At 37.2% G+C, this 27,153-nt stretch overlaps 6 protein-coding genes across 9 annotated transcripts; 4 read left to right on the top strand and 2 right to left on the bottom strand.

Moving 5' to 3' along the window:
• Nucleotides 1-536: 536 nt before the first annotated feature.
• On the top strand, nucleotides 537-2,958 carry LOC116348463 (glucose dehydrogenase [FAD, quinone]-like). 2 transcript variants are annotated; one of them, XM_031779483.1, is made up of 4 exons: nucleotides 537-742; nucleotides 977-1,110; nucleotides 1,215-2,668; nucleotides 2,741-2,958. In XM_031779483.1, exons 1-4 carry the CDS (start codon nucleotides 580-582, stop codon nucleotides 2,874-2,876), a joined length of 1,887 nt encoding a protein of 628 aa, XP_031635343.1. In that variant the 5' UTR covers nucleotides 537-579; the 3' UTR covers nucleotides 2,877-2,958. The 2 variants fall into 2 exon arrangements, with proteins under 2 accessions (XP_031635343.1, XP_031635344.1); XM_031779484.1 differs by having other exon boundaries at nucleotides 612-776.
• Nucleotides 2,959-5,581: 2,623 nt separating this feature from the next.
• On the top strand, nucleotides 5,582-8,067 carry LOC116348464. 3 transcript variants are annotated; one of them, XM_031779485.1, is made up of 3 exons: nucleotides 5,582-5,848; nucleotides 5,970-6,509; nucleotides 6,578-8,067. In XM_031779485.1, the coding sequence occupies exons 2-3, from the start codon at nucleotides 5,975-5,977 to the stop codon at nucleotides 7,981-7,983; spliced, it is 1,941 nt and encodes a 646-aa protein (XP_031635345.1). In that variant the 5' UTR covers nucleotides 5,582-5,848; nucleotides 5,970-5,974; the 3' UTR covers nucleotides 7,984-8,067. The 3 variants fall into 3 exon arrangements, with proteins under 3 accessions (XP_031635345.1, XP_031635346.1, XP_031635347.1); XM_031779486.1 differs by having other exon boundaries at nucleotides 5,582-5,853; XM_031779487.1 differs by having other exon boundaries at nucleotides 5,587-5,627.
• Nucleotides 8,068-8,570: 503 nt separating this feature from the next.
• Nucleotides 8,571-9,935, bottom strand: LOC116348462. The gene has a single exon (XM_031779482.1). It carries the CDS (start codon nucleotides 9,933-9,935, stop codon nucleotides 8,571-8,573), a length of 1,365 nt encoding a protein of 454 aa, XP_031635342.1.
• A 1,737-nt stretch (nucleotides 9,936-11,672) lies between these two features.
• Nucleotides 11,673-13,086, top strand: LOC116348461 (zinc finger protein 740-like). Its single transcript, XM_031779481.1, has 2 exons — nucleotides 11,673-11,739; nucleotides 12,269-13,086. Exon 2 carries the CDS (start codon nucleotides 12,295-12,297, stop codon nucleotides 13,084-13,086), a length of 792 nt encoding a protein of 263 aa, XP_031635341.1. The 5' UTR covers nucleotides 11,673-11,739; nucleotides 12,269-12,294.
• Nucleotides 13,087-13,593: 507 nt separating this feature from the next.
• Nucleotides 13,594-21,237, bottom strand: LOC116348460 (fatty acid synthase-like). Its single transcript, XM_031779480.1, has 5 exons — nucleotides 19,237-21,237; nucleotides 18,662-19,173; nucleotides 18,452-18,597; nucleotides 15,508-17,427; nucleotides 13,594-15,435 (listed from the first exon to the last, which is right to left on the bottom strand). Exons 1-5 carry the CDS (start codon nucleotides 21,235-21,237, stop codon nucleotides 13,697-13,699), a joined length of 6,318 nt encoding a protein of 2,105 aa, XP_031635340.1. The 3' UTR covers nucleotides 13,594-13,696.
• Nucleotides 21,238-22,061: 824 nt separating this feature from the next.
• Nucleotides 22,062-25,896, top strand: LOC116348459 (nose resistant to fluoxetine protein 6-like). The gene is made up of 10 exons (XM_031779479.1): nucleotides 22,062-22,329; nucleotides 22,392-22,815; nucleotides 22,870-22,943; nucleotides 23,012-23,214; nucleotides 23,786-23,901; nucleotides 23,971-24,187; nucleotides 24,245-24,426; nucleotides 24,920-25,043; nucleotides 25,110-25,442; nucleotides 25,502-25,896. The coding sequence occupies exons 1-10, from the start codon at nucleotides 22,062-22,064 to the stop codon at nucleotides 25,730-25,732; spliced, it is 2,172 nt and encodes a 723-aa protein (XP_031635339.1). The 3' UTR covers nucleotides 25,733-25,896.
• Nucleotides 25,897-27,153: the final 1,257 nt, after the last annotated feature.

The following is a 27,153-nucleotide window of genomic DNA, read 5'->3' as shown; positions in this document are numbered from 1 at the left end:
ATATCAAGGTAAGTTTTATTACAATCTAAAATTGTAAAAAATACAGCTGTTCAGTCCATCGCAACACACGAATTGTATTATCAAAAGTCTTGCGGATTGAAGTCATATCGTCGATTTATTCATACCATAAAAATAAATTGCACGCAATTGATATTAGGGTGGCGTAAAAAAAGTTTTTATTTTTTAAAATTCCAGATCGGTTTCACTGTATTCAGGGCCTAAAAATACGTCGTGCTTTTATCTTTTTCTAATTCAAATTTTTCACACATAATTTGTAGTATTATTTTTAAACATCGACCTGGAATATTGAAAAAAGAACAAACGATTGCGCCACCCTATTGTACATTGATACCACATTGCTTTAATCAACACAACTAAATGAAGTGATTGTCGTTAATTTTGATTTTGTAATTGCTCACAGGTCTTGATTCAACTGCTTTACTTGACATATGTTCAAGTAGCCTTCGTTGAGTACAGATATTTTTTCATAATTTTTTCTCAAAAAATATTTTTCTTTTTAAATCGCGTATATTCACGAGATAGATGAAGAAAATAACAAAATAAAGTGCTAAAGAGACAATGAGTGCATTCAATCAAACATTTTTACTTCCACAATGTGCAGCGCGAAGTGTTGGTCCAGCAAATCAACTCTTTATTCAATTAATTCAAGCGTTAATAACGGCACATTGTACCATACCCCAGCCAGACATTTGGCCAATCGATTATGGTCCCACTGCATGTGGTAAAAAGTCATTTTGTGAACAACCGCTATTTGTGTAAGAGTGAAAGAAAGAAAGAAGATATTTAAGACACCTCCAAATTCCTCCAATATCAATGATGACAGTATCGGGACTCCACACTTTTCTCTTTCGTTCTCATACAAAGAGCAGCACCATAAGATATTTCGGCTTATTAAAAATATTTCCGTATAATGAAAATCTAGTGCAAAATATTCATTGAAACTTCTTTAAAATAGATGGTGAGACGTTTGATTTCGTGGTGGTTGGTGCTGGATCGGCCGGATGTGTGGTTGCGAATCGTTTGAGTGAAAATCCAAAATGGAAGGTTTTATTGGTGGAAGGTGGTGGTGATCCGCCCTTTGAATCGGAAGTGCGTCATTTTTGCTATTCCGTCTTCGTCGCACACTTAATTCATTTTAATTCGTCATTTCTTTCCTTCTTTTTTCTTTTATTTTTTCTAATGACGTTTTGCAGGTACCCGCAATGTTTGCCGCAAATCAGCGAACCGAATACGATTGGCAATTTTACGCGGAATCAAATACGGCCTGTAAAGCATTGAATGGCAGTTGTTTTTGGCCACGTGGAAAGTGCTTAGGTGGTTCATCGGCTATAAATCTAATGCTATATGTTCGTGGCAACGATCGTGACTACGATCGATGGGGTGAGATGGGTAACGAAGGATGGGATTACGAAAGTGTTTTACCGTTTTTCAGAAAATCCGAAAACAATCACTTTTCACAATTTGTATACGAACATAATGGGCGATATCACAGTGACGCAGGCCTATTGAACGTTGATTTCTACGGCGAGAGTCCGTTTGCAAAAACGTACATAGATGCTGGAATCGAAGACGGTTACAAATTCATAAGTGACATAAACGCCGATGAATATATTGGATACACAAAAGTGCAAGGCACCTGTTATCAGGGTCGTCGACAAAGTTCGGCCAAAGCATTTTTGGCAACGGCCAAAAATAGAACAAATCTTCACGTGTTGAAATATGGTCTCGTTCAAAAGGTTCTGCTGAACAAAAAGAATCAGGCCTACGGCATTGAGTATGTCTGTGATGGGAAGGTCATAAAAGCCTATGCCAAAAGGGAGGTAATTATGTCGGCTGGTGCAATCATGTCGCCGGTGGTTTTAATGCTGTCTGGCATTGGTCCGAAAAAAGACTTGAAACGTCAAAAAATTCCACTAAAATGTGATTTGCCGGTTGGAAAACACCTTCTCGACCACATTTATACGTTGATTTTCTTTCAATTCGATCCAACACCAAGTGATCCACTCGCTGCTTATGATAACACATACAATTTAGCAATTCAGAACACAGGAGGTTTAACAAATGTTGGTGTTTCAACTTTAAGCGCATTTGTTAATACAGACAAAACGGAGACGCTGCCAAATATTCAACTGATGTACTTTTGGTTCACCAAAAAATCACCGACCATTCCGGCTTACATAAGAACACGTCAATTTAATTATGACATTGCCAAACAATTGACAGATATTAATGAAAATAATGATGTTGGAGCCATTTTGGTGTCATTACTTCATCCGAATTCCACCGGGTCCATACAATTGAACAGTAGCTCGATTAATGACAAACCGAAGATTTATCCAAACTATTTTAGCGTGCCCAGTGACTTGAAAACCATGATCAAAGCTATTCGCCATCAAGTTTCTTACACGATTAGCAAATCTTATTCGGCAAAACACGGAAAGTTTATTATGTTGCCTTTGAAGGAATGTAGTGGGTTTGTGTATGACACCGATGAATATTGGAAGTGCTATATTACTTACATGGCTGCTACTGAATACCATCCCGTTGGCACTTGCAAAATGGGACCAAAGTCAGATCGAGAATCAGTGGTTGATGAACGACTTAGAGTTCATGGCGTACAGGGACTACGAGTCATTGATGCAAGCATGTATGTATCCATATAACTGAAAATTTAGCAATGGTTTGAATTTTTGATAAATTAAATTTATTCTTTTTACAGCATGCCGTATATCACTTCTGGAAATACAAACGCACCGACCATTATGATCGGAGAGAAAGGCGCTGCAATGGTTATCGAAGATAATTTGCCTTTCTCTTCATCTTCGACATCATCGTCCTCTTCTTCTACGTCTTAATCTTCATTGCAAGCAAATATTAGGCGTGCATACATGGTATAGTTTTGAGGAAACTTCTTTTAATACAAAAAAAAATTTGCTTCACACCAATTATAAAAATTATCAAAAGTCATGAGTCACGCCCAATAAAAATGATTTTCATTCATAAAAATGAATAGGTGAAACTTTTATTGAGCTTCATTTGGATTTTATCAACAAAGGCAAGTTTATTGAGAGATGGAGCTGGTATCACTCTTGAATACAAAGATCTAAAAAGGTTGGTTTGCATTCTATGTATTTAGATAATTTTGAGAGTTCCCATGGAACTTGCAAGTTTGCAATTGACACGAGCTTTATTGCGACTTTTAGAAGCCATTTTACTAAAATCATCGTTCATTGAAGTTCAATGATTGAACCCTTTGGGTCCAAGTTTCAAATCTTCCTCACTCGAATGACATACAAACGGTCCATTCAAAGAGACCTTTTGAAACCTCAGTACCTTAAGGAACGTTTAAACATACTATGGATTTCCCCAAGACCATCCAATCAAAATAGATGAGGAAAAAATGTCAGCGGCGAAAACTTCGATAAAAACCAGCAAATATACTATTTTGAAGCGTATTTATTTGACAATATTTTCGAAAAATCAATTCATGTGTGTACAAAATCAGTGTTTAACTGACTCTTTTTCAATGTATAAAAACAATTACTTAATAATCAAAGGTTTTTTACTTTTTTGTTATTTTTTCGTCAATTCGACACTGTTAGACAAAACCAAAATCATGGTTCCAATCGAATGACTCTAAACGCTTGAGTTCGACAAGTTCACAGTCTACTGTATTTCCGGCCCATTTTGTTGCCAAAAAAACTTTCTCATCAACATGCAACGATGTTTTGCCTGCGGCTATCAATTTTGCCCGTTCTTTGCTCCAAATTGATACATCAACCAAATGACAATTAACCTCGTGTTGAAAGCCATACTCAAGTGATCGAACGCCCATACGTTCCAGTTTCACCGAATGACTGACAAATGCCATAATAAGTTCGGGTCCAGCTGAATCGACCAGAAGTTGTTGAAGATTGGTCAATTTTTTGGCCATTGTGTCAAGGTTTATGTCATTCAAAACAAACGGAATGCACAATTCAACCAGATTTCCCAGTGGAAAAAAGAACACCCGATCAAATCGAATCACAGACAACGATTGTGCGTGGAATTTTTCAATTCGTTTTTTCGACGAGATTTTGTTGAGTGTACTCTGATATGCATGATCCACATACAATTGTACATATTTATTGAGTTTGCGTAGTCTCTTCAGTGTTCGTTGAAAAGTCTTCGGTCGATCATATTCATGGACATCACACTGAATGGCCAAATCGGTGATCTTCAGATCCGCATTTTTTGCCCATTTCATCAATAAACACTGATCGTTGGTGGCAAATTTTTGAATATTTTTATTCAATTGAAAAAATGTGGTCAATTCGTTGAGGTGCGTACCCTTGCCGATGCCGCTCAATTCGAAATATTCTAATTTTGAATATTTACGAAGCAACCATTTGTTGTCTACGCCAATCACAGTACCCACTGGTTCATTCACGTTCACACACAATCGCTTCATGTTTTTACACCGCTTCAATAGTTTGTTGTAAATGTCACCGTCAATCGTACAACGGATCAATTCAACAATTTCGACCTTTTTCAACAATTTTTTTAGGCAATCAATTTTTGCGTCGCTCAGCGAAATTGCGTTCAGTAATATGCGATTGACACACTTGAAATCTTTTGATGCAGCAAATTCGAAGGATTTTATATGATCGGTTTGAAAGGATAAACATGAGACGGATGAACAGAACCCATTCACGCGAATCGAATCAATGTAAATTCCATCCGATTTACACTCGGCAAAAACAGCACAATAGGTTTTTTGAAAGGCACAACCAGCGATCCCCTGCAATAATTTACATGTTTCGCCAAAAGCATGGAGTTCTTGCAGCGACAACCAATCCAATAGCTCCATGAAACAGTTGTTATTCAAGTCGAAAATATGTGAAGATTGCCCATTGATCGCAGCCTGTTTTTGGTGGATTTGTTTTTTTCGGTCATCAGGAACTTCGGATGTAGCCTCCAGACTGTCATCGACCTCCATTTTTATTTTGATCGATTGTATTGTTGGTTTTGATTTAAATCGGCTTTATGAGCCGCTTTCTATTGTGGTTTTACTCCAATTTGGATTATATTCGTACAGAAAATTTGGAAAATATTCAATTTTATCTCGGAATGAATTTATCGGTGTCAATTTTATCGCACACAAATAGACGTATTTTATATGAATTTTGTGCTGAGATGGCAATGAAGTTGGGCTTCATTCAACGCGTCAAGGAGACAGAACACAGTTTTATTAAGGTGAGCAACACCGTTGTCTCACTCTTTGGCAGGCTCAGATATTTTTCTTCTCGTTTCTTCGCCTTTTGTCTTCCTCACTATTTCGCTTATTTTCTAAATATCGAAGATGGCGACGCATTCGGCGAAAAACGCTACGAGTACAACAATCAATGTATTTCTCCTTCTGTCTCATACAATCTTTCTCCTTTTCTGTATATTTCCCACTCTTAAAGCATACTCTCTTACTCATACGCATACACACACTATCTTATCTGCCTCGATTCGGTCACACATACACACATTTCTAGTGTCATACACCGATTTACACAAAGAGGTCTGAGGCAACTAGAGAGCTTAACAAGCCTTTATTTCTGGTTGCGTGTATTGCTGAAGTAAGTTGAAAAATCCACAAAATTTTTCCTTTTTCCGAGTAAATACTGTGACAAACCATACAAATTCCAAAAAATACTCGAAAATCAATTCAAACCGTCCAAAAAAATAGTCGAAAATTTATTTGTCCTTCGGACATTGAAATTGTTTTGTCGAATAATACAAACACAGTGTAAACCAACCAGAACTCGGTGGAAACGTCAAACATTTATCCCGCACAAGAGTAAGGTTATACACATTTTTTGCTGATTTTACTTAAGTTCCAATTTTGCTGTGTCACTATTTTCCTTTTATTTGTTGCCTTTAGTGTCTATTTAACAAGCGTTTTTATTTTTGTCCGCTAGCCACAATGAGTTTGAAAGATGAATTGGATGAATATTTGTATTGTCTGGAGCGAGAGACGCAGGCCGCGTTGCCGAGAATCGAGAGAGAATTGGAACGGTCGGGATTGGTATTGAATGGGGAGTTTATCGATCGCTTTCACCGATTTACCATAAATCGGATTATGGAAACTTACGACAACTTTGAAATCGGTGCAATGTTCCATGAAAGTCCAAACCATGGGCGTGACAAGGACGTGCGCATATCAAAGAAGCGTCATTATAGCGGCGAATCAGATTATAATCGCAAGAAACCGAAGAAATTTAAGAGATGTTCAAAATGGAATGGTTCAAGATCAATTGATCGTAGACGCTCGTCCTTGTATTCCAGCTCATCACGTGAAACCATGAAAAATCGAGATCGAATGTATGAACAACGGCATGTGGCCAAACGTGAGCCGAATTTCAAAATACGCAATGACGACCGCATACCGCCACCAAATCAAGAAATGAACTTCGATTCAGACTTCGACATCGGTAGTTTTGATGCATCTTTTAAAATCAGTAAGTTTCTTCAAAAACATGTTATTTTCCAAAAAAAATGAAGAAAATCTTTTAATACTTTAATACAGCAGTCGACCCGTCCAAAGTGCCGCATACATTTTCGTTTGCCTGTTTCCATTGTTTGCCGGAAAATGGTGCCAATATTCATGGCTTCAATGGTGTTGAAGATGTTTATTTTCATTGGGTTGCATCACATGCACTCTCTAAAACCGAGCCATTCCAATTTTATCTCGTTGAAAACGTGGCCTGTTATTATTGTGACACCAACGGTTCATATCACCATATATTCAACCATCAAAAGCAGGTTCACCCAAAGGAACCAAAAGTGATTGTGACTGGGTTTGATCAAACGTGCGCCCTATGTTCATACGAAGGGAATGGAATGGCAAGCCATTTTATAAAGGACCACACACAATTGCCAACGCGATTGAATGACACCTTGACGAACGATATGTTGGCATGGTTGTTGGAGATTGATATGAGGAAAAAAGATGGTGACTGCGGCATAGAAGCAAATAACACAAGAAAGCTGTTGAGTTTTGACATGATTGACCATGTAATTTGTGGCTGCAAATCGAAGGTTCATCGACGTAATTATTTCGGTCACATTGAAAGCCATTTACTTGATTTCGATTGCAATGTATGCAAATCAAAGTTGCCATCATCAGTGCAGAAGTTCACTAGCTTGATCGATGTGGTGAAGCATGACAAGGACGCCCATCAAATGAATCAATCGTTGATTCCACGCTCTTGGCAAATGGAGGATCAATTCAAAAAAGATCATTTGAATACGAAGATTGTGTTTAAAAATGGTCTTGTGGTTGCCATGCGCCATTTGGTCAACACAAAATTCGACATTTCCATCAAATTCAATGAATGCGTTCAGATTTTATTGGACGCCAAGAAAAAGGAATGCAATCGATTGATGCAAATCGAAGACATTTCGCAGAAGACGACAAAAGTCGATGTACCAGTATTATCAAGCGGATCTTTAATTTCTGACGAGCAATTGGAGCTGCAGAAACAAAATCAACTCATCAATGACGTATTTATTCATGGCATTCCCTATAAGGACAATGAAGATTTGGTGTCGTTGGTATTGAAAATGAGCAAATTTTTGGGTGCAAATATTTATCCGGAGGACATTGCACATGTCAAACGGCCCTCACGTCACAAAGCGATTATTACACTCCGATGCACCAGCCAGGAAGCCAAGGCTGAACTTTTGAAATACAAAAGCATTCATACCACAGACGTTATCCCTTCAAGTCGTGACCATTTTCGGAAAATCCACATCAAATCACTGACCACGAAATATGTTACCAATCTGATGAAATTTGCAAAAGATTTTGCTCAACAAAAGCTATTGCACCATTTTCAATGGACTGAAAAAGGTCTGTTTGTAAAACGGTCAGAGAATTGCGATGGCAAATACTTTATGAACAAAACTGAACTGATAAACTACGTGAAGTGAGCGCAACAGCTGACAAATAATAATCAATTGAACAAAATAGTTCTAAATTTTTTTTAGAAAATTTGATTCCATTGTATTTCAAACTAAATAAAGACATTTTTTATCGATTTTTTGTCTTTTTTTGTGGGGTTTTTGTTTTGTACAGATAATGGGATGAAGAAGATGTATTTCTATCTGTAAATTGGCATATGAATTTTAGTTAGAATGGATGCTTTGTATTTTTCCCACCTCTTCAATTTAAAGGCTTTTCCCATCTCTCGAAAGGTTCTTTTCATGTGCCGATGAGCATCTTTTATTTGAAAGCGAACTCTAAAAAAGACACACACGTGACTTGCACGTGATTTTTTCTGGTTTTCGATGCCAAATCAGGTCATTATTGCGAACAGATCGTCGGGTGCAAAAAACCTTAAGAGTCAACTTTTGGAAATATTTCTGGTTCTAATTTAGCTCATAATCTAAATAAATACTTCATGGATGTATTTTTGAGAGAAATATTTATTGAATTTTAATTCATAGAAAAGAATAAAGAATATTGGAATGTGTCGTGTTTGATTATTATTTCATGTTTTTATGATTTTTAATTTTGATCAAATTCGGTAGAATTTCAGGTTCCAGATCAGACCTCTGCTCACATCTGGATCATTCTCCAAGATTGGATCGTCATGAAATTGTACTTTGAAATCGGAATCCATTTGAACTTCGGACTTCAACAAAAGGCCAGATGCACAATTTCTGGGTGGATTTAGCTCCAAGCGAATCTCGTGCATGGATGAAGGTTTGATAAGAATTGGATTGGGCAATGATACGTACACTGCCAATAATCCCAATTTTTGTTCTCCTTCAAACAAAACCACCTCTCCGTCACTTGATGGATCCTCTGCGATTGGCATTCTAACGATCGTTATCTTCACCGATAGGTGCTCTTTTAAGTTAAAATATTGGTTATTGCGATTTTCGAAAAAAAAGCCGCTAAAGAATCCATTTAGAAAGGCCGGCTCATTGATGGAGAATGTGGTTGTTTCCAAGTTTTTGATGAAATATGGTAAAGTCGACCTACGGCTCGAAATAAGTCGATTGCACTTAACAACCACCTTGTTTTTCGACGGATCAACTTCACATCTCTTTGCTCGGTTTCCATTAAACATCTTTGGCTGGAAATCATCGTCTGCAATCATTTGAATGATGTCCTGATGTTCGCAAATTGAAAACAATTCTCCATAAGATGGGATTAAGCTAGCAAATTCTTTGAGTGTCATTGATCCAAAGCGAATGTCATAAAATATGCGGCCGAGTTTATCTTGCACCATTTGTTTCGTCACGATTTCCTCTCCGCTTGTAGATTTGATCCATGCCATACAAGCTTCGAAGAGCTCAATTTCAGAGCATGACAACCAATTCAACCGCACAATCCGGGACAGTGTCTTAGCATCGCATGTCAGGAAGTCAGTCGATTTGAGTACCGCTTTGGCGTTGTAGCCGATCATCTTTTCGCACGATTCCATCAACTTTTTCTGCTCGAGAAGCACCGCCAGTTCGTAACATTCCACGTTGTTGTTTTCGTCCAACTTCCGTTTCAAGAACTTCTCGCAAACCATCAAACATTCGGCAACATTGTATCTATGGCCCAATTTCATGACCTTGGCCACATTTTCTGTGGTCATCGTAACAGGGTCGAGGTAAAAGAATTGCAAAAATTCCTTGAAAACTTTCGCTGTTGTATCCACGATCTTCACCTCTTTTTTCTCTATCCACGATCCATTGAACATGGTGGCAAACACATCGCTGGCAGCGATCAAAAATGTTTTGTGCGCCGGAACGCGTTCGACTGGTTTGCCTTTGGACTCAAACACGAAGTACACATCGGCCAGTTCGGTGTTCAGATACAACTTTTTTCCAATTCGAGAGAGCAATTGAGTGGAGAAATCAACTTGAGCCAATTTGGAATTCGACATGATTTTTAATCTGTGAAGTGATACAACACAAAATGAGTTAGCTCGCCAGATATTGTTCAACAATTTTGAGTTACTTACGTATCAAATAGCAATGAGGGTGAAAAAAAAATTGAGATTTGCCTTCGTGAAGATAGAAATTTTGAATATTAATTATTCAATCGATGATAGGAAAATAACTATTACTTTTCCGCACACACCTAGTGTGTAAGGTAAAGTATTGGAATCGGTCGAAAAATTAACACCCTCAAAAAACATGTTTTCTGGGTGTTTTAGGAGCCGGGGAACACGAATCTAGCGTTTTTTCGATGTCCGAATGTATGTGCGTACCCTGTACCCTGTACCCTGTACGCTGTACCCTGTACGCAAAAATTTGTTAACACGATAACTTTCAAACAAGAAAAGTAATTCAAAATCTGACTTCACAGGATGATTGGGGGTGCCGAGGAATAGAAACCATTAGATTTTGAGCGACTTTGGTTGACAGAGTAAAGTGTCATGTCTGGTGTGATGCCCATGGCCATCCATGGGAAAAATTCAATTTTTCTTCCAAAAGTGATATTTAATGTATTCTTAAACATCCAAAAATATGTATTGGGGGGTTTTTGGGTACGAGAAAACCGAATATGACATTAGTTTTGCGATACAAATATATTTCGACACACCTTTCATACAAATATTTCAAAAAAATTGGATTTTTGTATGGAAGCCATGCCTGTATGATATCGTAATGACCTGAAACTTTGCACAGGTTATTTTTATCACACAAAAATAACATTCCGAGAGTTTGAAGACATTTCAACTCATATTAGGGGTACCTCCCGAACAAAATTTTGGATTTTTCGCTCAAAAACGAAATTTTGTATGGGAAGTACCCTTAATATGCATTGAAATTTCTTCAAACTTTCAGAATGTTAATTTCTTGTGAAAAAAATAACCTCTGCAAATTTTCACATGATTACGATATCATATAGGCATGGCTGCGATATAAAAATTCCCATTTCTAGTAGTTTTTGTATGAGAAGTGCTTCGAAAATTATTTTTATCGTAAAACTAATGTCAGATTCAGTTTTCTCGTGAATTCTTTGAGTAAAAGATTTGTAATAAATGCATGTCGTGGATCACAGTGCGGAAAAGTTCATCTTACGGATGTAAGACATTTTATTTTTATTGGGAGAAACAAGTGAATTTGACGATTTCGGACGATTTTAATATATTTTATCGGAATTACACAACATGTGTTAATATGAGTAGTTTGGAATAGGTTTGCTATGGCACACGCTAAATGACAGCTAATGCTACTTTGTGGTTATGTTTTATTTCATTTCGCCCATGTTCGCCACAAAGTTATTGTAGAGCCAAATTTGACTTATAATACAGAAAAACATGATTTCAAAAATGTCATAAATTCAAATAAAATGCTTTAAATAAACCCATCTAAAGTTTCCTTCATTTCCATCCCTTGCACTTCTCATTCATTGTCTCCATTTAACACATTGAAATAAAAGGAAAAAAGCTTCGAGTCAAATAAAATCCCATTGTTAATCTAAAAAAATGATGAATGAATTTAATTTGAAAATCGTTGGTTTTATTTGAATTTAAAGATTGCCAACTTCATCTTGGTACGTTAAATTACCAACACATACATTGTTATTGCCTTTATTCTCGTTGCCAACTTAACAAATTGATTATATTATATACAGAGTACTGCGCAATAAAAGCATACCAGACAGAAGGAGACGGCCATTTGACGGAGAAACACGTAATTGCCCTCTATTTGCGCCCAAAAATATTGAATATTTTAAAGGTGAGTTTTAATCATTATTATTTAAGAGTGAGAATCAGACATTGAATAGACGTAATTGAATTAGTTCTAGTCCAAACAAGTAAATTAACAATTTTCCTTGGGAATTTTTCAATAAAATCATTTTGATCGCTTTTTTTGGAATATAATTTCTCAATTTTTGTAATAATAATAATTATTCTATTTTTTGGCGTTTACATATTAATTTTAATTTATAGTCAATTTAAGCAATTTTGGATTGAAAACATCTGTTTTATCCAATAGAGAATAAATTTTCTCGATTTTCAATACAGTTGGTGTTTCTGAGAATTTGCTAGTTTTTTCCAGAACATTCTTTGTTAACGAAAATTTTCCATGACGTCACGGCCTCGAAAAAAATTGATTTAATACTTATTCGCTAAATTATTTACACGAACTTTTTCTTCTTGGCAACAACAAGTGTGCCTTTACGGAATTATTTTTGTTGAGCTTTTGAGATTCAATCAGTGTACAACCGAAAATAAAATTTTAAAAATAATAAATTCCAATATAGTTCTTACAGATTCAAGAAGGGTCATCATGGTCTTCAATTCAGATCCAGGTGAAGGTACCTCAGATGGTCGAGTTAAACGCAAGCGAAAACAAAATCCAAGCAAATCAAAGATCAAAATCAAAATCGAAAACGATGCCAAAGTGGAGCCAATTGACGACGCGTATTTGGTTCAGTACTCGCCACCACCATCACCAATCGAAGCAAGTGGCAAAATTAAATCAGAGAGCGAGAGCGATGACGAACTGGATTTGAAAAGCTTCCCTGATTATATGAAAACAGAGATCAAGACCGAGAAAGACGAATGTTCAAAGAAGAAATGTGTCGCTCCAACAGATGGAAACTCAAATAAAAATGCTAGAGATGACCACGATGGTACGAATGGAGCCAACTCGAAAGGAAATGTAAATGATAACGAAGAACAGCATCAAAGTAAGCTGAAAGCAACAAAGAAAAGAAGAATGAAGAAAAATGACAAACAAAATGTCCAGTTTGATTCAGCTGAAACAAAAGATGGAAAAAAATATAAATGCAATTTGTGTAGTTATTCTGCAACGTATAAATATATACTCATGAGGCATATGCGAACCCACACAGGCGAAAAGCCTTTTGAATGCGAAATATGTGAAAAGCCTTTTACACAAAAGCATCATTTGAATCGACACAAGAAAGTCCATGCCACCGAATTTCCATTCCATTGTCTAAAGTGTCGTCGTGGATTCAACAAGGAAGTTGAAAAGATTGAGCACGAAAATCAATGCCAACAGCGTCAGTATGAATGCATTGTATGCAAATACACCACTGTCATTTCCTCCCATTGATAACAACAAAAGATATTAATAGTCTATTCAACACCTTTTCATTTAAATTACTTTTTCTCTTCAATAAAATAAATTATCATTTCCAAATCATTATTACCATCAACTGAATTGCATCAAAAATACTGGAAATTCAAATAAAATGCATTGAATAAACCCATCTAAAATTATCTTCATTTCCATCTTTTGCATTTCTCATTCTTTGTCTCCATTTAATACGTTGAAATAAAAGGAAAAAAGCTTCGAGTCAATCAAAATTTCATTGCTTACATCAAAAAATGATGGATGAATTCCCCTTAAAAATCGTTAGTTTTATTTGAATTTAAGGATTGCCATTTGCAATCAATTCTATTAACCAAGCATTCGGTGGCTGTCAAATGTGTAAATGTCACCAATTGGAGTAATAAAGCGAAATCGTCATGCTGCTGCTTTAGAAAAAGGAATTCAAAATAATAACAAATTAACTTCCAAGAATAAAGGAATAATTAGTTTCATTTATTTTGACACATTATGTAATTGTTACTTTAAAAAAAATACAATTTATGATGAAATGGAACACACGTAGTAGACCAAACACAACTTTTCTTGACTGTATCAAATATTTGTAAAACATTCACTTCGTCTCAGCCATGGCTTTTAGTTTTCCGAATGTTAATTGTGAAATTTCTGTCTCGCTCAAAAATATATCATAATTTCGTTCTAATCTCTGCTTAATATCCGCACTAATCAACGAATCCATGCCCAAACTGACGAATGGTGTTTGATCTGATATACTTGCAATGTCCTTAATTTCCAAAATACTGGCAACGCAGTCGACCAATGACAAATCACTACTGATATCTTTATTCTTTTCAGCGACGACCATTGAGGAAAGTACGGCGTCCGACTGTTGCATAAACACATCAATGGCTTGCAAAACCGATGTGATACGTTGTGGTAGTACACCTTCAAAAACCGAGTCATTGTCGCCTGTATGATTGATAAACATGCCAGTGTCTCCGATGGCTCCCCATTGTATCGCTGTTCCAGGTAATCCAGCAGCTTGTCGACTTTCACAAATTCGTTCCATGGCTGAATTGGCCAAACCATAATTTGTTTGTCCACCAAGACCTCGTCCGCTGGCTATACTTGAAAAGCAGACAAAATGCTTCAATCCGGGGCATAGCTCACGTGAAACAGTATCCAAATGTTTGGTCCCATTGATTTTTGGCATACAAACCGCTTTGTAATCGTCTTCTGTTTGATTTTTCAATAAATTAACACGCAAAATACCAGCCAAATTGAAAATTCCAGAGACTGGTCCCAATTTGTTCGCTTCTTTTAGTAAATTCTCCGCTCCCACCAGTGTTGTAATGTCATTTGTATCAACTAAAACATTAACACCCTTTTCGATCCAACGACGAATCATTAGTGATTGATAACCAGTCTTAACACCATTACGTGATGTCAATACCAATTTGGTGGCACCACGTTTTACCATCCAATTGGCCATTTCCAAGCCAAGTCCACCCAACCCCCCGACTAACACATACGATTTTTCACTGTGAAAATAAGTTCGTGGAATGGCAGCAATTTGTTTTGGTACTGGCTTTTGTGCGGCTCGAAATTCCTCGTTGCGCACTTTAATAACGACTTTACCAATGTGCTTGCCGCCGGCCATAAAACGAAACGCTTGCTGAACTTGTTTGTCACTGAAAACAGTCGTGGGCAATGGTCGAACGGCTCCGTTTTTAATACCTTCAGCAACCAAATCGACAACGGTTTCAATTGTTCCATCATTGCTGGCCATGATACTGTCCAATAAAATACCATGAAATGAGGTGTTCTTCAAGAACACCGACATGCCCAGCGGTGAATTATTGTTCAAGTCAAACTTTCCGATCTCCAAGAATCGACCGTTCAGACCCAAACAGCGAACTGACGCCTTCAGCATTTCATCAGCAAGTGAATTTAGTATTAAATCGACACCTTTGCCATTCGTGGCATTCCTAATAAATTGCTCAAATGATGTGTCACGCGAATTTCCAATGTGAGCATCCGTCAATTGTGGAAATGTCTTTTTCAAAAATGTACGTTTTACTTTGCTACCAACTGTTGTGTAGACGGTCAATCCATGATGTAAAGCGACACGAATTGCTGCTTGACCAACACCACCGCTACCAGCATGAATTAGAATCGATTCACCTTTTTTCATTTTTCCTCGGACCACCAGAGCATAGTAGACCGTTGAATAGACGCATGGAACAGTTGATGCTTCTTCCATAGTCCAATCGCTTGGAACTTCCCACATCATATTCCGTTGGGCGACACAAGTTGTTGCCAGTGATTTTGCTTCAACCATGGCCATTATACCTGGGATTTTATCAAATATCAATTATTAATTTTTTTATTGAAAAAAATATTTGCTTTGCGGAAAATTCTTACGTTTTCCACTCGAATCCCGTCCCGAAAACTCCAGTCCAAGGATACAATCATGAGTAGGTAAATTCCCTGGCAATGCGTCAATGGCCAATTTTCCAGTGCTTAACATGACGTCACGAAAATTGATTGGTGCATAATACACCGAACACAATTCAACTCGTTTATCCATCGGGTCAGGCATTTGACAGGTCAAGCGGCTTTCGATCCATGACAAGCTCGTGAAATCACCCTTGGTTAATGTGTTCACATAAGCGTGTTCAACTTGACGCACCGAGTTTTTGTTTGACGCACAATTCAATTTCAAGTGTCTATACGTTCCCCATTCACCGTTTTTATACACATTAAACATCAAATCCATTTTCAATTGTTCCTCATATGCTTTGTTTGTAAATGAAAATCCCTCAGCATCATCATTTTGAATGAAGAATAACCGTGCCAATTGGCCGCCATTTTCAAGCTTTAAACAATTCATAAAACCGCAAGCACCCGATAGTTGTTCGCCTTGTGCAACAATGTATACATAGGTACCATCTTCTTCGGCCGTAGCAAAAGCTGACTTTAATTGTTCGACGTAGGAAAAATCGCTTTCGGTGAGATAAATAACCGATTTATTTCGAGCGTTGATATCGATACGTGGACGCAACAAGACATAGTATTTATCTGTTGCGCATTGCAGTGAAACGATCGCCAAATTGAGGTTGGCAAATAGCTTCTTCGGTTTGGTTTTGTCATAATCGAAAATATTCTCCTCGAGCAAAATAAAACCATTTTCACGAATCGATGCTTTGAGATTCCTCAAAATATTCGTGGCATCGGTACGTGCGATGACGTCGTACGCAACAATCAAATGACTGTTTGATTCAACCGGACCAGTTCTTGGATCTTTGACAATAACGTGTTCATACTCATTCGTCGATTGACTTGTTACATATGCTATTTCGCTGGTTAATTGTGGTTCACTTTCGATTATACTTTCAATTATTTTCGCAAGTGTTGTTTCGATCTTTTTACCTTCAACAACATCGGTCACTTTGATCTTGAATGCACCACCACTGTTTTCAATGGCCAAGTGTGTGGCAGCCGTGATTGCATTCAAACGTGCCACTTCGACCGTATTTCCCAAATCTTCGTCGGCATTATTGAGCGGTACATAAATATATCGTTCCAATGTGGGTGGATGAAAAGTGCCTGAATGACGTGGAGCTAATGCAAATTTATAACCACGCACCTCAACACCACCCGCATTAAAAATATTCAAATTTTTATACATATAAATTGGTACGTCGGTGCCACTTTGAACAATCTCTAGATGTTTGATTGGATTGATAGAAATACGTTCAAAATGAACGGGCACGTATAATTCACGTAAATCTCTGCCCAGAATACAAAATTGGAACATAGTATCGATGAAAGAAACCCAATTTTCTTGCCATTTCAATTTACCAGCAACAGCTTTTGAATCGGATAAGGTGATGCCACAAAATTTACCACCATAATCATAACCGCGAAGACCTAGATCCATGTAGATGTCGTCAGTGGTCAATGCAAGTCCCGATTTATCTTGTTCAAGTGGTGGCAATGATAATGATTCGTGCACCGTGTCATCGAAAACAGAAATTTTACCCGATACAGTAAGTGAATTACCTTCACAGATGTCAAATTGACCAGTTCCATATAGGAAATTGATGGCAAATTTAACGGAACCATCTTTTGATAGAATGGTTGCACGGTGGAAAACAATATTCTCAAAGATGACCGCAGTTTTTGCGAAATGGGTATTTTTTCGCTTGGCAAATGCACGCCATACCATTGTCAAGTAACCGCTCGCTGGAAACAATATACGACCATCTATTTTGTGACCAATCAAATAGGAGTCAGACGGTTTCGATAGATTTACTTCAACAATCGTTTCAGTTGTGGACGCTGGAAGAAATTATTGTGGCTCTTTTAAACACCATATTGCGTATTGATACAACAATTTCATAGAACTATAGGTGTTGACACTTTCGAGGGACCTGATTGGATCCATTGCATAGGCGGGCAGGGAGTGTTTCTGTGTTTTTCCTTACGAGACTCCTCAACTAGGGGATATCCATGCGAATTAGAATTAGCACATTAGCAAAAAAATAGGGAAATTTACAAGAAGAAAATAGCGAAATTAGCAATAAATAGCAGAATTAGCACTGTACATGTATATACTTTAGTAAGCATTTATTCTTGAATTTATTGAAATAATTAATTAAAATAAAATTCACAAAACAAACGAATTGAATAGTGTTGAACTAAAATGTATCAAAATATGTAGTTAAATACGCTTTTTCCCATTTTTAAATAAAAATATATTCAATGGCACGTAACTAAGCACGTTCCATCTGTATTAACTACAATTTACGAATTGCAATCGTAAATGTAGATTTGATGACAGATTTCTTACTGAAAACGTATACGCTAGTGCCTGCTTCAAATATACACGTTGAAAGTGTCAACTTGAAACATTTACGTAAACACATTTCGGTTATTCGATCATGCAGTCAATCTGACGTATGCAATATTTTTGACGTACTAGAAAAATTAGCAAAAAATAGCAGTATTAGAACAAACTAGTAGAAATACTAGCAGAATTAGTGAAAAATAGAGAGAAATAGCGTTTATTATTATAAATTATTCGATCTGCAATTCATGGTTATCCCCTAGCTCCTCAAGCAATATTCATGAGATTCTTTCTCATACTTCACCAAAATACTCCCCCCACTTGATTCCACCCGGATCAAAATCGATTCCGGGGGACTTTGATCCGAGTGGAGTAAAAAAACGTACAATTTTTTACAATCTACATTTTTGGATTTTGTTGAGGTTTCTTTTTACATTGTTTCCTCTGACATCAACACCTATACTTCAACGAACTATTCTCAATTGAAATAAAGAGTTTTTCTATCTATCAACTTACCGTTCGATGCATATTTTCGAATGGGAAAACGTTGGTCATGTTTCCATCCGATTTTCGAGTTCAACATCGGTGTTCCACGGCCTACTGGATATGAAACGGGTTCATAAAGTTTGGAAATTTGTGGTTGAGCTCCAGCTGCATACAATCTGATATTTGAAATTAAAATTGTTTTTTTGGTTCGAAATATTGAGTTTACATTGCTTCACTTACTTTCCAATGTTTTGCAGAAAGAAAACAGCATTATTTGGGTGTTCGGACTTGTTTAAGCTCAAAACGACGCCTTTATCGCGTAAATACCGCTTCAAAACAGATACTGCCATAATATCCGGTGCAATTTCAATACAAATCGCATTTTTTGGTAAATGCTGTAACGTTTCTTGTCCATAGACTTTTGACAAAAAATTATTCACATGATATGCAGCCGAATTTGTTCGTGCAATTGGCGATGACCAATCTTCTTCACGTAAACTTGTACTCAGCCATCTCGGTGACCGTGGTTGTGGATTTGGAAAGATTTTTTCGAGTGCTGTTCTTATTTCCGGTGCAGCCGCAGCTACATATTTAGAGTGAAATGCATAGCCAGATGAATTGATTTTTTGCGCAAATATACCGTCAGCAATGAGCTCATTCATAAATTTTGTTACGGATTCAGGTAAACCGGAAATGGTAACATTTTTTTCACCGATGTGAGAAACAAGTTCGATGTCAGCGGGAATACGAGCCTTGAGAAATGAAAAAAAAAATGAACATAAAAAAGTCTGTAATTGCTACGAAAAGTCATGTACCAAAGCTTCTTCCCATGATAAACTAACAACGGCCATCATTCCGGGCTGTAAATTACTATCAATCACACAACGACCTATCCAGTAAGTAGCCAAAATAGCTTGTTCCAATGTTGAACAACCATCTGCATAGCCACAAGAAATTTCGCCGAGTGATTCGCCCATAATTCCGTCGGGAATGATCCCTAAGTGCGCCAAAACATCGGTTAGCGCAACTTGAACAGAAATTATCGAAACACCAGAGTTTATGATATGATCAAAAGTTGATTCATCACTATTTATTAGAATTTTTTCAATCAAATCATATCCAAACGGTCGTAAAACGTCTGCACAACGATTGATCGTGTTTCTGAATGGTTCCAAAACCATCAAATCTTTAGCCATGCAAGCCCATTGTGTTCCAAATCCGGTGTAATTGAACCAAATTGGTCGTTTTTCAGTCGGAACTTCATGCACCTCACGGTTGTTTGGGTCGGCAGCATCGCCATTAACGACAATATAACCTCGATAATTGTGCATTGGAATAGTTTTAGAGTGAATTTCATTAATTAAACTCAAGAATTCTGTGTCGTTTGCATTTTTCTCAATTTCGTCCAAAAGCAAATTAATAGCATACTCTGTACGACCCGACACCACAACTAAATGTGGAATTTGATCGTTTATAGTTATTGTTTTTTGTTTTTGATTCGATTTTAAGATGACGTGGGCGTTGGCGCCTCCAAACCCGAATGAATTCAAACCAACGATGCCACCATTCCATGGTGTATTACGATCAACGACTTTCAGGCGACCATCAATAATACCGTGTAGATCTGGATTTGGTACTTTGTAGTGCAAGTTTCCTGGTATAACTCCGGCTTCCATAGCCAAAAGAACTTTGGCAATTGAGCATACACCGGTTGCTGGTTCCGAGTGTCCCATATTCGATTTCACCGCACCAATCAGCAATGGATTCGTACGATCTTTGCAAAAGAAATCGGTGATCGAATTGACTTCTTGTGAATCACCAACTTGCGTACCAGTACCATGAGCTTCGACATAAACAACATCACGAGGATGCAATCCAATTTCATCGTATGTCTCCGCAATCAATCGACACTGCATTTCACCACTTGGATATGTAATGCTTTTATCTTTGCCACCATCGGTGTTTGTGCGAACATTCAAAATGGTGGCATAGACTCGACGAGCTTGACTTGTTTTTTGCAGAAATATCACGGCGCAACCATCTGATCGCACATAACCAGATCCACTTTCATCGAATGCATTGCATTTTCCGTTGGCACTTAACATTCCCAAACGATTGAATTGCAATGAAATGGTCGGTATCAAAAGAAGATTCGAACCGCCAACAATGGCCGAATCACATATTCCATTTTTTATATCGGTAAAAGCCTGCGACAAAGCGTACAACGAACTCGAACAAGCTGTGTCAATGGCGTAGCTTGGTCCTTTGAAATCAAAACTGTACGAAATTCGGTTGGCCATCATTGAACGCTGACATCCAATCAATCCATAGCCATTGATGCGATTCGCATCAGCTAGCAAATAGTCTTCGGTTTCTGAACTTGATACACCAATATAAACACCGGTACGAGTGCCACGTAGTTCTTGTGGATTAACACCGGCATCGATGATTGCCTCGTGAGTGGCTTCAAGTAACATTTTCATTTGTGGATCCATGCATTCCGCCAGCTTTTGATGTACACCGAAAAATTGAAGATCGAATTTTTCCAAATCATCTGTTTTGATTTTTCCCAGGCGACTTGGTAGATCGTGTAAACCATTCGGCCAACGTCTTGGGTCATCGTTTACCATGTCGACGCCATTGAATAGATTCGCTTTGAATTCTTCGATTGATGAACTCTCTGGAAAACGTCCAGATATACCAGAAATAACGATTTCATCCGGCAATTTTTGAAAGGTAGATTGATCGGATTCTAGATCCAGTGGAGTAGGCATGCGGCCTTTTTTAGCTGTATTATGTACGCATCTAGCAGGCATTTTCGATACTTTTTTCTATTTCTGGAAAGCGAAAAGAGAATCTTTTCTTTAAAGAGAAGCGAATTTGGAAGAATGAATGAATGTATTGCGTTACGTACATGGTTGACAAACTTACACTTTTAGTTATAAAAGAAAAAGATTAAACTGATCGACCTCTGCGAATGTTACCTTTTATAGACAAATTTAAACCATAAAATAGCACGATTAAAATGAAAATACACGATTGATGAGTACACGATCTATAAGTTATGAATGGACACGACAATCGTGACTCATGCGTGACTAGAGGTCATCTTTTGTCACGTTTTTCCTTGACGTGATGTTGTGTCACGAAAAATTGTTAGAAAATTACGCCTGTTAAAAGAAAAAAGAAGAATTTTCAAAAAATGGGCAAATTCAGAATGTCCAAGGGAGGCGGTATTTTGAAAAATGGAATCCAAAATAATGACTTTGAAAATCTCAAAGAAAAAACCTTCAGCAAATCAAAATAATTTTCCAAAAATCCATTCGATACCTAGTCTAAGACCGTGGGTCACCAAAAAAATATTATTCAGAGGAAGGGCGGTAAACCTGGAAAACCACTCCCCTCACCCATGTATGGCTGTGATCATAACACTTGCGCTTTTGACTGTCACACGCGTCTATAAAAACAAAGTATAAAAACACGAAAGACGATTTATGACCAGAAAACATCGTGACTATTAAAGAAAGCTTTGATCATGCTGCTTACGGCATTTACTGTTTTCTATAAAACGAAAAAAGTACTTCGTTAAAAGCCACTATTATGTGTTCTCAGTGCAACTACACTGATTGATTTTATTGTGATGGCTAAGACCGGACTGAATTTGATTTACATTTTACTACTTTCCTTTGTGATTTGTGGCAAATGTGACGATTTCGATCTAGATGATATTACTTCGTCCATTTTCGATTTGCTCAATTTGGAAGGAACCAAAGACAGCCTTCTACAGAGTGTCGTTAATTTGAATCTTAATGAAATCTATGAAGAAGCATCAACTTATTCAACATGCTTAAAAGATTTGTCCCATATTCGAGAGGGATTATTGAAATTTGAAGAGTTGCCATTGAAAAGTAAATTACTTCTTGAAATTTCAAATGAACATGTGATTAAATTCGCTTTTTGGTGCTTTCAGTATTGGATTCATGGGGAAAAATACCGTCCGGGATGCTCAATGGAAATAAATATGAATTTGGTGAATTTTTGCAGTGCCTGGATATCAATGAGAGAACTGACAAGCCGTTCAAAGTGCAATATTGCCTGGGACAGATAAATTTTGATGCTGTAGAAATGTTATCAAAAGCAAAATGGATACAATCCGAAGTGAACTCTCTTCAAAAAGAGATAGCAAACTCCAAAGTATCCAATCAAACTTATCTTTATGCATTTAATTTTGGGATATGCTTGCCCCGAAGTTGCACACCAACTCTACTTGAACACGGTATCAATGATGTGATTTTGAAAAAAATTACTGAAAAAGTATCCGTATCATTTTCCGAAGAGTACTGCCAATTCGAAGAAACGCCTTCTAATTTGACTTCACTTGATGTGGTCACAATGTGAGCATGATATTTTTATTATTTTTACACGATTTTTATTCTACTTTTTTCTAGCTGTGTATTGGCACTGTTTTTGTTTTTGATTGTGGTGAACACCTTATATGATGTCATACTTACGATTACAAAGCGTAAGTCACACATGCTTCAACTATTATGGCAAATGAAAGAAACTAACCGAATTCGATGATATTTTTAGGTGAAAAAACACAAGCATTTTTGGCGTTTTCATTTTATTCGAATGGCTTGAAGTTGTTTTCGCAGAAGAAGACAGAGTCGACGGAGGATACGATGCAGTTCTTACATGGAATACGCGTCATATCCACCATGTGGATAGTGCTTGGACATACATTTCTAATGTACCTTTTTATACCAGTTCGAAATAGCATGTGGTTATTTCAGGTAATTTCATTGATTCACTTACAATAATAACCGCTCGGCTACCGACTCGATATATCGGCAATCCCATTCAAACGTGCCCGAAATTCAGATAAATTTGGAAATGGATGAAAAGTGCTTTTTTGGGAACAAAAATCCAAATGAGACCTATGGGTCCAGACAATATATTTAGCTGCCGTCATCTGGATATTTCAGCTCATCTGGATGCCGTCAGCAGATGATGCGAAGTGAAAACAATAGAAGTGATTATTATAGTAATACCAGTATATAACAAGCTTATATACCTATAACAATCACTTCTATTGTTTTCACTTTGTATTATCTGCTGACGATATCCAGATGAGCTGTAATATCCAGATGACGACAGCTAAATATATTGTCTGTATGGGTTCGTCACTGTCTTAGAAAAAGTGTGTCCGTTCGTTCGTACGGTCAAAAAGACAAACTTTTTATCGGTTTTTCCGTCCGGATGAAGGGACACATTTTAATTCGTGGAAGGACCCCCGGAGTCCGAAAAATTTCTGTGGTCACATTCGAATGGAATTTCCGTCTCACATATCTTTATTTATTTCAGTTTAAAAGTCAATATCACAACATGATCGTAGTATCAGCGTTAGTCGCAACCGATACATTTTTTTTCATCAGTGGATTATTAGTTTCATATAAAATGTTGAAAAACCTCAAAAAACCGTAAGATTCGACAAAAATTTAATCAAATAAAACGTGTAAATTGCCATGGATTTCTTTGGCTGTTTTCAGGAATGGAAGGATAAATATTGTGCAGTTGTATTTCCATCGTTATTTGCGGTTAACGCCAGTTTTGGGTTTTTCGATTTTGTTTTCAATGTCGTTGCTACGATTCTTTGGCAGTGGACCAATTTGGGGAATATTTCTTAACAAAATCTATAGTGTATGTGCGCGCAATTGGTGGTCTACGCTATTGTATATTCAAAACTATGTCAATGGAGATGATATGGTGAGTAATGACAGCAAACTTCGGATCATTTGAGCTAATTCCTTTTCTTTTCAATAGTGTGTTCCAGAATCTTGGTATTTGTCAGTTGACATGCAACTTTTCGTGATTTCACCGGCAATTGTATATTTTATTTACAAATTCAATGTCAAAGCGGTGGCAGTTTTATCACTTCTAATATTGGGTGGCGTTGTTTGCACGGTGTTAATTGATGTGGATAACAATTTTAAGAGTTATCTTGTGTAAGTCGAACCCATCGAACTTTGGTTTTTGTCAATTTTTTGATATCAGAATTTATCAGAGCATGAAGCCGTCACTCACGAAGAGCGTGGAGCCGCTTCTATGTGTTAGTGTATCGTTTGTATCAGTGCAACCTGTGTACTTATATGAATTGAGAGGAACATCAAGCACTTCTGCGGTGATGCGCTTGCTAAGTTGCTTCACAAGTGCGATTTCAAGCTCTGGTATTCGCACTGCACCACCAACTGGTGAACACTAATTATAATAAAACACCATTCTCGTTGAAAAAAGCGACTATCGGGAAACAGGTTCTTTCCAAAGAAATGGGGTCCAAGACATTCACTGACCGTCAATCGCCCAGGATCTTACGACAGTTGCAATTTTCAGCTAGGATGGTATTTTATTGTAATTCGTGTTCACCAGTTGGTAGCGTTTGACATTACCATACTTGCGCTTTAGCATGATTTCTTGGACTAAATGAAAACCAAATTACAGACATGTCGATAAGTTCAATAAAGAATATATTCTAACGCACACGCGATTTACATCGTGGTTATCAGGTGTCCTGACCGGATATTTGCTGGTTGAAACTCGAAAGAGAACTATTCGAATTCCGAAGGTTAAAAGAACAATAACTGGTGACTTTCAATGCATTAAATACATAAATTCCTTTCATTCTGTTCAGTTGTTCAATCTGTTCGCTTGGACCGTTGCTCTGGCTTTGATGGCGACTGTAATTTTTGCAAATTATCCACTTGTAAAACAATCATCCACTGCAACTTTGTTGGAATATGGACTGTATGATGGATTGAGTCGTGTATTTTGGAGTATTTCATTGTGTTACATCGTATTTGCATGTGTACATAATTATGGCGGGCCTGTCAATTGGCTTTTATCCCGTCCATTTTGGCAGCCGCTTTCAAGGCTTAGCTATTCAATGTATATATTGAATATACCCGTACTTTTGGTGACAATGGTCACATTTAAACATCTGCCCTATTTTACGGAGTTCTATGCGGTACTTTAAACGACAGACATGACATTTAAATTGATTTTATGAAGAACATTCTTTTTCAGTTTCACACTTTCATTGGGAATTATGTGATCACCGTCTTTGTATCGATAATTGTCACACTCACCTTCGAATCACCAATTATAGAGATTGAAAAGCTGCTTTTTGGTACAAACAAACCTATTCTAGATAATAAAAATAACATTAATAATGAAGTAAGCTTGTCAAGAGATAATGAGACCTACACGAGATGCAATGATGACACAGTGGAAGAGATTGTTAAAACGGACAATTGAGGTGCATTTTGAGGGGTTGGACTCTTTTGGTGGTCAATTACTGTAGAGAGATTTGACTCTCGTTTTAGTTAAGTTCTTCACTTACCGAAGAGCCAAGATTCACTTCCAATAGTTAATAACCAAATATTTTTAACTCAATCAAATAAAAAAGAAATTCGACATTATGGATTTATTTTGAGTTGATTATTTATTGAATTTCGATAAGAAGAAAAATGGAAACGGCATGATTTCCCCTTTTGTATTTTATGTTTTTAATTTTGATCAAATTCGGTAGAATTTCAGGTTCCAGATCAGACCTCTGCTCACATCTGGATCATTCTCCAAGATTGGATCTTCATGAAATTGTACTTTGAAATCGGAATTCATTTGAACTTCAGACTTCAACAAAATGCCAGATGCACAAATTGTGGGTGTATTTAGCTCCAAGCAAATCTCGTGCATGGATGAAGGTTTGATAAGAATTGGATTGGGCAATTGGATTGGGCAATGATACGTGCACTGCCATTAATCCCAATTTTTGTTCTCCTTCAAACAAAACCACCTCTCCGTCACTTGATGGATCCTCTGCGTTTGGCATTCTAACGATCGTTATTTTCACCGATAGCTCCTTTTTTATTTTAATATATTTGTTATTAAGATTTTCGTATAAGAAGCTGATGGCAAATCCATTTAGAAAGGCCGGCTCATTGATGGAGAATGTGGTTGTTTCCAAGTTTTTGATGATATATGGTAAAGTCGACCTATGGCACGAAATAAGTCGATTACACACAACAACAACCTTGTCTTTCCACGGATCAACTTCACATCTCTTTGCTCGGTTTCCATTAAACATCTTTGTCTCGAAATCTTCGTCCGCAATCATTTGAATGATGTCCTGTTGCTCGTCGAATGAAAACGTTTTTCCATACGATGGGATGAGAGTGGCAAATTCGTTGAATGTCATCGATCCAAATCGCAATTCGTGAAAAGATTTGCCGAGCTGAGATTGTACAATTTGCTTGGTCAAAAAAAAATTTTTACTGGCCGTTTTTACCCACGACATAACGGCTTCAAATAGTTCGATTTCAGTGCACGATAACCAATCTAGTTTCAAAATCTAGTTTCAAAATGGAATCCATTGTTTTCTTGTCGCATGTTTGGAAGCTGGCTGACTTCAATACTGTCTTTGTTTCGGCGCCGATTATACCTTCACATGCGCTCTTGAGGTTTGGTCGATCGAGTAGAATACCTAAACCGTAGTATTCGCAAACATTGTCTTGGTTGAGGTGTCTTTTGATGAATTTCTCACACACCGTCATACATTTACCCATGTCGTACATATTACCGAGATTCATGACTTTGCCAGCATTAACCATGGTCAATTGCACACTATCCAAGTAGAAAAATTGGAGGAATTCTTTGAAAACTGCGATTGACACGTC

Source organism: Contarinia nasturtii, unplaced genomic scaffold (assembly GCF_009176525.2).
Source record: "Contarinia nasturtii isolate CC-2019 unplaced genomic scaffold, AAFC_CNas_1.1 Cnas_scaffold_2448, whole genome shotgun sequence".
NCBI lineage: Eukaryota > Metazoa > Arthropoda > Insecta > Diptera > Cecidomyiidae > Contarinia > Contarinia nasturtii.
The sequence above is the reverse complement of the archived record's forward strand: the minus strand, read 5'-3'. Positions and strand labels throughout refer to the sequence as shown.

Excerpts from the sequence above, each read along its gene's own strand:
- LOC116348459 (XM_031779479.1), top strand. The coding sequence starts at position 22,062 with ATGGCTAAGACCGGACTGAATTTGATTTACATTTTACTACTTTCCTTT. Across the intron at positions 22,944-23,011 it reads CATACTTACGATTACAAAGC|GTGAAAAAACACAAGCATTT; the intron begins GTAAGTCACACA and ends TGATATTTTTAG. Across the intron at positions 24,188-24,244 it reads ATGTCAATGGAGATGATATG|TGTGTTCCAGAATCTTGGTA; the intron begins GTGAGTAATGAC and ends TCTTTTCAATAG.
- LOC116348462 (XM_031779482.1), bottom strand. The coding sequence starts at position 9,935 with ATGTCGAATTCCAAATTGGCTCAAGTTGATTTCTCCACTCAATTGCTC.
- LOC116348461 (XM_031779481.1), top strand. The coding sequence starts at position 12,295 with ATGGTCTTCAATTCAGATCCAGGTGAAGGTACCTCAGATGGTCGAGTT.
- LOC116348464 (XM_031779485.1), top strand. The coding sequence starts at position 5,975 with ATGAGTTTGAAAGATGAATTGGATGAATATTTGTATTGTCTGGAGCGA. Across the intron at positions 6,510-6,577 it reads TGATGCATCTTTTAAAATCA|CAGTCGACCCGTCCAAAGTG; the intron begins GTAAGTTTCTTC and ends ACTTTAATACAG.
- LOC116348463 (XM_031779483.1), top strand. The coding sequence starts at position 580 with ATGAGTGCATTCAATCAAACATTTTTACTTCCACAATGTGCAGCGCGA. Across the intron at positions 743-976 it reads TTATGGTCCCACTGCATGTG|ATGGTGAGACGTTTGATTTC; the intron begins GTAAAAAGTCAT and ends TCTTTAAAATAG. Across the intron at positions 2,669-2,740 it reads CGAGTCATTGATGCAAGCAT|CATGCCGTATATCACTTCTG; the intron begins GTATGTATCCAT and ends TTCTTTTTACAG.
- LOC116348460 (XM_031779480.1), bottom strand. The coding sequence starts at position 21,237 with ATGCCTGCTAGATGCGTACATAATACAGCTAAAAAAGGCCGCATGCCT. Across the intron at positions 18,598-18,661 it reads TTTCTGCAAAACATTGGAAA|ATTGTATGCAGCTGGAGCTC; the intron begins GTAAGTGAAGCA and ends TTCAAATATCAG. Across the intron at positions 17,428-18,451 it reads TCGAAAATATGCATCGAACG|CGTCCACAACTGAAACGATT; the intron begins GTAAGTTGATAG and ends AATTTCTTCCAG.